The 12,623-nt window shown below is 41.8% G+C and overlaps 1 protein-coding gene across 4 annotated transcripts; it reads right to left on the bottom strand.

Moving 5' to 3' along the window:
- Positions 1–44: 44 nt before the first annotated feature.
- On the bottom strand, positions 45–9,953 carry tex11 (testis expressed 11). Of its 4 annotated transcripts, none has more exons than XM_047334525.1 (29): positions 9,607–9,935; positions 8,793–8,905; positions 8,509–8,593; positions 8,337–8,416; positions 8,176–8,256; positions 7,977–8,096; positions 7,678–7,758; positions 7,447–7,532; positions 7,278–7,335; positions 7,101–7,196; positions 6,905–6,986; positions 6,476–6,554; positions 6,168–6,319; positions 5,957–6,042; positions 5,010–5,147; positions 4,725–4,827; positions 4,481–4,605; positions 3,999–4,084; positions 3,472–3,525; positions 3,338–3,378; positions 3,167–3,244; positions 2,976–3,046; positions 2,308–2,421; positions 2,021–2,093; positions 1,681–1,839; positions 1,484–1,592; positions 1,242–1,362; positions 493–660; positions 45–376 (listed from the first exon to the last, which is right to left on the bottom strand). In XM_047334525.1, the coding sequence occupies exons 1-29, from the start codon at positions 9,683–9,685 to the stop codon at positions 305–307; spliced, it is 2,790 nt and encodes a 929-aa protein (XP_047190481.1). In that variant the 5' UTR covers positions 9,686–9,935; the 3' UTR covers positions 45–304. The 4 variants fall into 4 exon arrangements, 3 of the variants coding, with proteins under 3 accessions (XP_047190481.1, XP_035505935.2, XP_047190482.1); XM_035650042.2 differs by having other exon boundaries at positions 1,681–1,830; positions 9,607–9,928; XM_047334526.1 differs by having other exon boundaries at positions 8,736–8,905; positions 9,607–9,925.
- Positions 9,954–12,623: the final 2,670 nt, after the last annotated feature.

The following is a 12,623-nucleotide window of genomic DNA, read 5'->3' as shown; positions in this document are numbered from 1 at the left end:
GACTGACTTGGTGGATATGAAAATATCTATCATCATCACAATTGTGCTTTTGTTCGAAACGATTTTTTATTAATGACATTTTAAACTTTATTGACAGGACACCGTAGAGAAAAGGGACATGGATCGAAAAAACCCCAGAAACGTATGTGTCTTAACCACTAGGTGAATCCTGTGTCCCTAAGTCACACAGCATTTACAGCAAGAATTTTCCAAACTGGAATAAGTGATGGATATTTCACCACAACATTAATAACATCTTAGTGAAACTGAATAAATTAAAGGTCGAGGCTGACCTGTCCTCGTTTTAGTCCTCTATGGCAAAGTACTTCTTGGCTTTGTCCAACCTGTCCAGGATTTCACTGTAGAGACCAGACATCTGTGGGTATATAAGACACACCCATGGTTAATTCAAGGTGTTTTATGCTTTACTGCTACGGCCATCGCTGTCAACCTTGCCACCAACCCCCTTCCCCTCTCCCCCCAGGCCTGTACCTGTGTCTCGTAGCTCTCCTGCAGAGATCCCAGGTGGCAGACGAAGCTCATGGCGAGGCCACACCACTTCTCAGCCTCGGGATACTGAGCCAGGCTGTACAGCAATATCCCAGTGTTCCAAGCCCGAGTCAGCAGCCACAGGGTCTCCAGCTCTGGGAAGTCGTCGGACTACGGAAGACCAGGAATATGGATCAAAAAGGGCCATTTAACGGAGGCCACCTGGGTGACTCCCCTGAGACAAGTATGTGGAAGGAAACTATGATTTTAGTGGGTAAAAGCCTGCGAGTAACATTATTGAATTTCATCCGATCACGTTCGACTATGTTAAAAACCTCTGCTGATGCTCAGCGTTAATGTTTTTCAAAAGACTTTAATCTCGGGCTTTCACTTTGATCCGAAGAATTCCATAGCTTTTGGAGTAATAACTCTATGAAAGGGGAAATGTGTGCTGCCTCAGAAGCAGCGTAATGGCTCAATAATTTGTTGCCTCTTTCAGAGCCGCGGCTCACCGGCAGTGTGATGATTTGTACAGCACATTAACATTCAAATTGGCAGGAAGGGGGTGGTGAATGGAAGCATCTGCTAATTGAAGTGCGGCTGAAAGCCCATTGATAAAAAAGAGACTTCTAGAACAGCAGGCAGGCATGGAGTGGAAGAGAGGGGGTTAATTATACAGCAGGCAGCGGCTCTGTTTGAGGGAACAGGAGGTGGGAGCCACGGGATGGCGGTGTGTGATTGGCACGACTCACTGTGGCCGCGATGATGGACAGAGCCTCCTCGTAATAGTCCCACACCTCCTCCAGCACACGGGCCTCCACCTCTGACACGCCACTTGGGAGGGACAGCTTGATCAGGCTGTGGACACACTTGCTGAGATGGCGAGACAAAAAACAGTTGCACAATGACAAATTCTTTCGTTCCTAATCCTGCTCTGTGGTAATTGAATGTTAATGTCAAGGGTGTTTTTAAAGCACAGTAGAGAGGGTTTTGCCTGCAACGGGCCAGGTCCGCCTGTGGTTGTTTCTTGTGCAGAGAGAGAGCGACCCTCAAGGCCTTCTTACACAACAGAGGGAAGTGGGCTGGAGGCTCCATGGCTAAGGCTACATACAGGGGGGGAAGTTGGCGTAATGAAAATACTAGAACATGTCTACTTCTTTAGGCGTGTCTAAAGTTGTTTTTTTTTTTTACCTGCAATGATTTCCAGGACCTTGGTTTCAACATTTTCTAGCTCCAGGACGGATTCCAGTACCGTCTCGACCTTAGCATCATTTAGCTTAGCACGAGCTTCGAACTCATACAGCAGCAGCAGTGTGTCTGTCGGGTCTGTTGGGAAGCTCCCTGTAAGTACTGTACATGTTAATCATATTTTTCTCAAGTTCCCTTTTCATTAGTTAAAAATTAGGTATTTGCACCTGTGTAATCTGTAATTTGTTTCTTTTTTTATTATAATTAAAAAATGAGGTTTATTAGTAAAAATGAATGAACTTAAACATAGCAGTTGTATTGTTAGTGCAGGTACTAAATGTACCTGATGCTTTCAGAGTTTTCCAAACCTCCCAACAGATCTGAATGTGCTCCAGAGCCTGAGTGAGCTCCTCAGTCTGCGAAACAAACAGAAACCCACAAAATAAAAAAAGCATTCAGGAATCATCACTGCCACCTAGAGTTCGGTTCCTCTTCACAGGACTAAAACACCTACGCCCAGCACCAGTGATGTGGTTAGTCACCTCTCCTCTCCACTTGGTAAATTTCCATCCATGTGGATAAGGAGGCGGCTAAATGTAGGAGATGGGCTGAGGGGAGTGGGTGGCACACCTGGTCAGAGCAAGGAGACATCCTGCAGAGCTTCAGAGATGCAGCAGCAGCCATCAGCAGACACGTCTTCTGGCCCATGAGCAGTGTGCGATCCGGAAGGCAGGACTGGGAGAGCTACAGGTAAACGCACACACACAAACACTTCTCACAAAGAATCTAAGACATGATAGTATAGCATCGCCATAAGTCCTGTATTTCCACATGGATTGTTGGAAACTAGATGTCCGATTGGTTGGTTCAGAACAAGAGAAAGACTTGTGATCCGAAGGCCTGTTGTTGTTTTGAGCACAAGACAAACTCGTAAATTTGTGGCAGCAAAGAATTAAGAAACTCATCCGATAGCTTTTATGGTGATTTGCCTTAAAATAAAAACTCTGTCCCATTTTCTCTGAAACATCTGCTCATAAACCATCGGCATAAGCTTCCAATTGTGTGTGAGTGTTTGTCAGGAATGAAAACGTGTATTTGAACTAACTATGTGCAAAGTCAGAGGACAGAGGTAACCGTCAGGATGGGATCACAGTGAGTCGCCGTGATTCTTAATATTAAACTAACATGTTTACCTTTCTAAAGCAATGTTAAATCGCTGTTCAGGCACTTATTGATCTAAACGCGCATACTGTAAATATTGATTAAATCCACCTGACAAAGCCAATAAAGGTACTTGCTTGGTAAGAGAGCACAAATAAATCCCTCATCCTGTCAGGGCTGCTCTCGCACTGCAGAGCCGAGTTCCAGGCTGTAACAAGGACACACACACACACAGAGACAAATGAAGGTGCTCCGAGGTTTTAAGTGATAAAATACTATGTCAGATAAAAGTGACAAGAATTGACAAGGACAGAAAAAGTCTCAGTACCGATCTTCCTGAACCAGTTGGCTTCATCTGTGCGTTGCTCGACATTCATGTGAGTCTGGTGTGAAACAATCTGCAGAGCTGCAGTGAAAGCAAACAAAACGTTTGTAGATTCTGATGCACAGGAAATACTGCAATTAAGACAATTCAACCCATGTTGTGTATTGTATTCACCCATTTTTATGTACAGCAGCAGGGCATCCAGACCCACATTCCTACATGAAGTGAAGGTAGAAAACACAAGTCCGTTTTTTCTTCAATGATACTGTATAATCGCACATTATTAGCAACTTCACCCCTCCACTCACCTCATCTCATCACTCGATTTCTCTATTGTGGAGAGCACAAGACGAACCAAACACCTATAAAAAGATGAATGGGGTTGACCTCCTTTTTTTCACCTACTATTATGCAGAGACACACTTTTGCAGAAGCAAGGGAATATAGGTCAGTGGATCACAGAGGTGTATGGAAATCTAACAGACTCGCTCCCTGCCGTCTCATCACACAAGCCATCACTACTATGTGTGGTCCACCATCGTGGTTTGTTTACACCGTCTCCATGTGTGAAAATTCGACGTCTCAAAATGGATAAAATATAAATGTGGGAATCTGAAATCGTGAATCAATATTTCTGTCTGTCTTTAAACCTAAACTTTACTTGGTTAATGTCAAGGTTGCTCCAACTTTAGACTGTATCCAAATGCCATGTTTAGTCAAAACAGCAATGAAAACAAAAGCAACAATTATGCAAAATTACAATTCCAATGACTGAAAAAAGCCTCATTTTTGTAGTAATTTTGCATATTCAAGATATATTTGAGCTGTCACCGACCTGAGCGCAGTCAGAACCTGGGCCTCATCTTTGGAGTTTTCACACAAACTCTCCAGAGCCTTCATGGCAGTTTCCTGCTGTTCATTCTGTCTCACGGGAACAAAGTCTGGGTTTTCATATTCATCACAAACATGCAGTGAACTAAAAATAGAATTACCGCACATCCCACACATTTTTATTCATAAATATTCTAGTTATTTTTCTTATCCTTACCCTGATAATAACATTTAAATTGCTGCCCAGTATGTTTGCTGACTGATTAAAAAATGCAGGTGAAATTTTACATCAACAAAGAGTGCAATAACAAGCACATGATCCCTTATCGGCGTCCCCCTCACTAACACTGCCAATTGTGTTGAGGCCCTGTGACATCGTAACCATACATTAAGATTGGAAAATGTGATAACTAGGTCAAACGTGTTTTTTTTTCCCCTCATTGATTTGAACTCGAAGGGAGTAAAGAGTCCTGTGGTGAGAGCTACCTCCAAAGCAATCTGAGCCGCCAGACTGAGGAGATTGGAAGCAGCGTTTTCAGAAACCAGCAGTTTGTCCTCGTGGGCCACGGGACACCGGGACAGTTGCCCCATTGCACTCACTGCCTCTGCAGCTGGTGCAAAAAAAAACAAGACCACCAAACATGCTGAGGATATAGCAGGAGCTAGAATGCAACATTACTACCACGCAAGCTTTTTTTCATATGCATCACATGTAATGTTTGGCAGGTACCTTTCTTCACATTGTTCTCTAGCACGGCCACCTTGTAAATGCTGAACTGAGTGAAAATGCTGTCAGGATCGCATCTCTCTGCTTCTTTGATCGCTTCTTTGGCCTGATAAACACAAGTTTTTAGAAACATGCAAACATCTCACACATGAACTTTAAAAAAAAAAAAAAGATCACATCGTGGCTGGTGACGCAAACAAACTACCACTTGGCGGGTTCTGACTAATACGGCCACTGGACAACAAGTGTTTGCCTGACTTGCTGTTAAGGCTCAAAGTGCCTCGTCACCTTTTCCAGTTGCTTCAGCTTCAGGAAACAAGAAGCTCTGTTCCTCTGCAGTTTGGCGACGTTGGGCTCCATTTGACCTCCCTTGAAGAAACCGAGGGAGTAGTTGTACCACTGCAGTGCCTCAGAATAGTTCTTGGCCTGGACAGAAACATATAACAGTCAGTTATAGTTTTTTTTTTTAATGTGTGGAAATTAAGTCTCTCTATTATAAATTTTCCAAACTATTTGATGAGGAGTAGGCAGATTCAGTGCGCAACACTATTTCTGAGGCCAGTACCAAGTGGCAACCCACAGTGACGTCACCCATTGTTTTGTGAACTGCAGTTTTGAAGCCTCACATTTAGTATTTTGACCAGCGCCATCTTTCTTTGTTTAGAACCAGAAGTAACCATATTAGGAGGATTGGGGGGGGCTGACTTAGAGCTCGTCCACTGCCCGTTCACCTACACCTGCAAATATGTGCTCAATTGATGGTTCTAGCTGTCAATCACACGGTATCCACGCCCCAATGTAGACCAGTTTTTATCGTCTATTTTACTCTAAATGAGACCATAATTTACTAAATGAACATCATGCTGTATTGGAGAAGACTTGAAACTAATGATTGAGACCATAAACTCCTCAGGAAAATGTTTACTGACCTAAATCAGGTGAGAAGTAGAGTCAATTTCTCACTTTTATAGAAACTGACTTCTTTTTGCAACCAGTGGGTTTGCCCTCTGCTGGTCATTTGAGAGAATACAGGTTTCAGGCACTTCCACATTGGTCTCACTCTGTGGACCCGGAGTCTCCGTCTGTCAGTGTTCGGGGTATTCCTGACATGCATGTCTTTGTATTTTCAAGAAACCATTACATCCAAGGCAAACCCACACAAATCATTCAAAACTCCACAGAGATGGGTGGGGCAACTGCTGATAACTAATAAGAATAAACAATGCTTTGTTTACCTCAAAGTGTTGCGATGCTTTGTCCCACAGAATGACATGCAGACTTGTGAGGGCCTGTGGAGTCAGCTGTTTCCCTGTATAATGGCCTGTTTGGGGGTAAACAATTTTTAATATGACTACAGAGGTACAGCTGCCATGCTACCAGCATTAATATTTATTCATGATGTTGTTTTCATAACTATTCTATACACGGAATGACAAAATGAAGTACCAGTGATGATATCTTCTATCTTCTGTTTACCCAGCAGCTCCTTGCCTCTCTGCAGCAGCAGCTCAATGTTCAAGACAAGAGCAGTTCCCAGGTCAGGGGACGACTCAAAGCGCTGACACACATGTTTCAAATACTCAAATGCCAGCACTTCTCTGTAAAAAAAACGGCAGACAACAGTTAGTTAATATGTGTCTGGGCATTCCTACAAGGGAAATGTGCACATTTCTATACGACTACGAGATTCATGCACTTCTACAAAGAGCAAAGTTAAGTGAGAGCACGAGTAAAGACGCTGAAGTTTTTTTTACCTGTCTGCAGACAACAGTAGTTTCACTGTGCTCAGACACACGTCAAGAGAAACCTCCGATTCCAATATCTCATGAAGTCCTGAAAAGATATTTCTTGTACATGATCTGCTTTTAAATGTGCGCTTTTAAATTTGCTTAAATCGCCCATAGACACTCTGTACTGCAGCTGTACTGCAGCACCTGACCTGACATGTTGAAGCTGAGGGAGAAGTTACATCACTGCAGAGATTTGGGAAGCTATTAAACTCATTGGTGGCCACTGTGAGTTTTTACAAATCCACTTTTGTCCCACTAGCTTCAGAAAATAAAACTAGAAAGATTTAATTCTTCAATCCCCTTCTCTTCATCTCTCAGCTGCTGACACCTCGCTGCTGCCAATGTAAATCAAGTTCAGTAAAAATAAGTCAGTGTGGTCTGGTAATAACTAACCTCCTCTCACATGATTGTCTGAGGCCCCACATCTCAGCAGTATTCTGATCTTGAGGTACAGCCCAGAGGTGCTCACATGTTCCTGTCAAATTTCACAGGGCAATTAGAAACACAGCATCTGGGCTTTATATTTGTAGTTGCATGCTTCATAATGCATATGTAATTTACAATGTGAAAATGATTTTTCATTACCCACCTTGTTGGCTAAGTTGACGGCATTGAGAGCCTTCTCCTGAAACCTCTGACAGTCCCACTCTAAATAAACAGTGGCAAGGAGCCTCAATACTTTGGCCTGTTGTGAGCAAAATTGTTGACAGTTAATAAAATGTAATTTTTTAATCGCTTGAAATAATTTTTTACATTGTCCTATTACCTGGACATCAGATCCTGGGGCGTATTTCACATTAATTTTGCCAATATCATAGCTTTGGCTGAAAAAAAGAAGAAAAAATAACGTATTCCAAACCCTACTTCATTTTCTGACTTTATCTCTGCTGAGTTTAAACAATATTTGTTATATACAATTACAGATACAAATTTACCTCAACCAAAAGGCACTGTCCTCAAAATTTTTCAGATTGTAAGTGTCTATTCCAAAGTTGTAGCACATGAGGGAGAGGTACGCAGTCTGAATCGAGAAAATATATTCCATATTAAAACGTATTTCAATAACAATATGTAAACTATGCCTGAAAGGTATAAGACAATAATATATAAAGTAGTGTTGCTGTAGTAATAACACAGGGCTATTATTATTTCTCCTTTTTTTTTACATCTTTGGGCAGCCTCAGCAGCATGTCTTTACAGCGCTGCACATAGACCACAGCCTCGTGGTTATTCCCTTGACTTAAGGCCTGCAAAGAAGAGGAGAAATGTCATCAAACAATATACCACTCCCTATTAGCACAGAGTAAGTTTCCCCCCCCCCCTGTCATTGTTTCTCAGTTCACATTTCAGCTGTCTCACACTTCACACTGCAAGTCTGTCAGAACAGCACTTCCTCAGATGCCAAATATCACACGAACAAGTATTCACATCGAAGGTGTTGAACATCACATGCGGCACAGCTCACCGACTCTGCCTGGCACGAGAGAATTCGAAGCAGATCCTTCTCCACATCCCCCTTGGATGAAGCGATGTCAGCTGCTCCATCACCTCTGGAGATTAGTTGACTATAGAGGGTCTCCAGGCTCTAGGGATATTTTGTATGTTGAGTCATTTGTAAAAACACCACACTGACATAGATCCAGGCTCTCCCAATTTTTCTTCACCTTGACGGCAAGTCTTAAGAAGTGATCTGCCTTCTGGGGTTCTTTGCAGTCCAGCCAGGTTCTCCCTGTTTTGCTGGCCATCTGTAAAGATTGGACACTGACAAACACACCCTGTTCTGAAACACCGTGCACTCACCGAGGGTGACTACAGTACTGCTTACCAGAATCTGCTTGCGGATGACGCCCTCTGTTGGATTTTCGGGCTCACAGCAGTACAGCACACTGCATGCGACATGGCGCACTGTAAGAGATGGCGAGTACAAGTGAATGTGTCTGAGTATATTCGATTGCCATGCTCATCAGTAAAATTACACACTGCAACTAGAAGTGTACCTTTGGCCTTCTGGTTTTTACTTATAGTGGTCCCCACATTCTTAGTGACTGTCCAGTTCCACAGCTGGATGGCACACTCCTCAAACTGAAATGTAAGTAAGAGTAATAATTATCATTATTTGTCATATCTATAAATATTGTTTCTGTGAGTAAAAGAAAATTGCCAGGTAAAAAGAGGCTGTTAGTTTCACATGTTGTACAGGATCCTTGACCACATGAGTAACAACCTAGATTGTCGGCCAGGACCACGGGCTGTAGTCAGACGCTCTCCCACTCCTATCTACCTGTGGATCTGGTGTTTTGGGAGAATCCTCCAGGCCAGAGACTTGAGAGAAAAGAGTCTCTATCACCTCATCATAATCTGCCTGTTGTTTCTGCAGCAGGTTTTCGATGAGACCTGCGGATGACCAAAGGCAGAACAAGACATGTTGACAGGACATGAACACGGTGAGAGCAAAACAGACCACAACAAGTGTTCAGTGATGTCTGAAATGGTTCAGCCCTTTCACAATAGAATTCTGCCAAATTCCCCGACAGCAACCGTCATTTCACCATGGAAGACAACAGTACAGTTATATTGTTGTAGCTTTCAAACCTTTTGAAATGACATATTGTTCTGTTAATGCTGACCACCCATTGTTTGATATGTCAGTGTAGTTATTAGGTGTGAAATCAGGAATGCATCACTTGTTCCCAAAGTATTCGTCACGCTGTAACCACTGAATCAACAACGTCAACAATTCTTTATCTAAATTAGCAAAATCGTCTGTCCAAAGGCTAATCGTTTCATCGAGTCGATTAAAACTTAAATACAATACAATTAAAACAATAGTGTATTTGCATCTGTATACTACAGTATTTAAATGTAAAACACACACACTCATATTAACTTGATAAAAGACACATACATCACATACAGTATCAGTGAAACTCTTTGGTAGCTAGGTTAACCTAGCTAGCCTTTGATGAGCTAGCTAGGTTGGAGTTGGGGATGTTGACTAACTTTAGTCGGGCTGTAATTTGTCGCCTAAAGGGGTTTGAACCAATACTTCATACAACAAATAATAGTTTGACAAAATAAAGGGGATAATAACTTACATTTCACGGTTGAAACAGACAGTTCCATATTATCTACACTTCGCAGATGTGCGTTGGCGCTATATCGCCACTTAAACATCGATTGCGCCTCTACGTCATGTTGTACAGAAAAGGCTCTGCTCGGGGACTTCGTGACGCATTCATGGGCACCTCTTGAACTCAGTAATATATCGAAAAGACCCGAAGTTAAACAGGAGAGGGCCTCGAATCATTGTGCCTCCATCCAACCGTTGGTTCTTTTCTTTCGTTAGTTAGTTATGTTATATGTAATCTTGTAGGGACTATAAGGATAATTACATTAAAAAAATCTCATGAAAACGTTTTCACAAAAGTCCACAATATTCTTAAGTTTTCCCTTCGTAGGCATTCATATGTAGATTACTGAGTTTGAGATGTGCTTCTGAACGCCCCTTAAGTCCTTGTCGGTGCGCGCACACGTTACCGTACAAAACGAAGTAGAGGGGCAGTCGTTTTTTTATCTAACGGCTCTAAGGCTAGCTTGTCATAGTTTGATTGACAACTGTCTGAGAAACAAGAGAAGAGCCCGAAGGTAACAAAATAAGACATCACATGTGTCCAGATCCTATTCTTCAACAGGACTGGCTGATACTTGGTTACATAAAGTAACATTTAGCATGTTAGAAAGTTCCCCAAGCCTGTTTTGCTATTAGCTAGCATCAAGTGACGGAGAGATTTTTGTTTTTTCTTTAAATGTCTCTTGTATGTGATCGATCTATTTCACACAGAACACGCGGAGTCAGTAAAGCAAACAGCAGAAACCATAATTTCAGGTGCACTGACTATGTGTCCATTTGATATCAGTAAAATTCTGGCAGAGCCATTATTAAAGACTGAATCAGTCAAAAGGCATCAACATTCAGTTATTTTACTATCATCAAGATACTAAACTTTCCTAGTTAAAAGATGAGTTAATATCACATTTAACATTGAACAAAGTGCCAAACCAATAACAACTCATGGCTTTATTGTTCATTTCTTCTAGCAGAGTAATAAGATTAAATGGGACCTGGTCCACATTTACAACATGTATCACATGCACACCGTTTCTTTTTGGAAAACCAAAACACTTTTTTTATTCAACCATAACAGGCCCATTTGACAAAAGTACAGCAGCTATATAGTTTGGTCGCCATGACTAAACATTTCCATTCCCATGTTCTCTGTTAAGAGAGCTCTGTTCTATAAACAGCATCTTCAGTGGTTCCTCGCATATGCTAATTTTGTGCATTCAATTTCCAAATATCTACTTTTAAGTCAATTTAATCAGATTGTATTTAGATGTGACGATGTTTAATTCCATATCACCCTTTTCCATGTCAACTCTTAAGAATATTTTCATTCATATAATTTGATAATGTTCTGCAGGTAAATCAAATTGTTTGGCAGCTTGCGTGTCATATTTGATGCAAAGTCTTTGATGCAGGATTCTGTCCATTACCTTGGCTTGAAAACAGACAATTTATACAATTGTTATCATGCAAAAAGTTTTATTAATATTGTGGACTATAAATCTCCCTTTGCCTACAATCATGTACTCCATAAATACAGGTTTCTTTTCTTCCAGATGTGCAGTATGAATGGGTCTGGAGACCGTCCCATTATTTTCACTCAATACTGTCCACAGTCATTTGATCAACAGGGCAGTTCCACTCCTCCTCCAGTCCTCTGCTGAAGAAAGACTTTAATTCTACTGGTTCATTTACCCGAGAAGGCCTGCTGCGTGTCCATGCTGTGAGTGTAGAACCCGTTAGTTCCCCCATAATGTGTTTTGAACGCCGGAGTCTAAAATAAAAACACTTAAAGTCCAACCCACTCAGCTTGCAACTTCCAGCAATTGTTCATCAGGAGACTTATCTGCTGCCCTCTTGGCCCCAGAGGGAGCGTCTCCCTTACTGACGACTTCAATTTGAACGTCGTAGACCAGGCAGTTTCTTGCAAACCTCACCTTTTTTCATTTAGTGATTTTAACGTTCTCCTCAAAAGGCTTACGTCGCATCATCTTTACCGGTATTTCATTATTGAGACGTGATTGCCAATGTCTTGGAGCCCTTTTCTAAGACTGTTTTAGAGTTATACCTTGTCGAGTTTAATCTAAAATCTAAAAGTAAGAAAGGGGAGGATATACTGTTGTTTCACAGTAACAATGTGTCCACAGTCTCATTCAAACTTGGAGCCAAATCACATGAGTCAATTATGCCCCCCTTTTTTGAATAAAACATGCTGGAGAGCAAACTTGATGTGTACACTCTTTCGAGCCACCACACAAGGACAACATTCAGTGATTTCCTTGGGTGGATTCAAGAAAAACAGAGAAAGTGTTCTGTATTACTTATGCAGCAAACTGTGACCTAAAATACTGATGGTGTGTAGGAATTTTTGGAATTCTTGAGTTGTGCATTCTGTGCTCTGGGAAACCAGGAAAAATGACTCCCACATCTGGGATGTTAAAAATTGTTTCCCATGTTCTCGTGTATTCCCGCTACAGTGATGGAAGAGTGCTGCCAAATCGCATTTCACAGCCGCCGGGCCTTATCTGCTGTGCACCACCAACTCCAGTTCCCGTCCCCAAAAATGGTGATGGTCCAGTCCTGACGTGGGCGGAAAGGTGAGGGCAGGATGTTCTTATTTACAATGCCTGCTACTGTGACCTGCAGTAGCAGAGTGATTGTTGTGGTGAAAAAAGAAAACAGTCTGCAGCACATCCACACACTGCAGGGTTCTGCCGCACAAAAGAGGATTATTTACCTTGATATAAAAAGCAGCGCGTCCTGTTTCTGAAGTTAAATATAAACCCGCCACATAAACACTCGGGCAAATAGATTCGGTCTGATATCATGAGGATTGTGACGAGATAACCTCTGTTACCTTTAACCTCAGTTACGCATTAGATTGATTTTATCAAAGGAAGCAAACAAGAAAATGCAGTTTAATGATCTACTTCATAGTTTAACTTGACACGTATTCATACAAATCAATTGGGTGATACTGATATTAAT

This window comes from Scophthalmus maximus, chromosome 9, assembly GCF_022379125.1.
Source record: "Scophthalmus maximus strain ysfricsl-2021 chromosome 9, ASM2237912v1, whole genome shotgun sequence".
NCBI classification, from domain to species: Eukaryota; Metazoa; Chordata; class Actinopteri; order Pleuronectiformes; family Scophthalmidae; genus Scophthalmus; species Scophthalmus maximus.
This window is presented reverse-complemented; position numbering and strand designations above follow the sequence as displayed.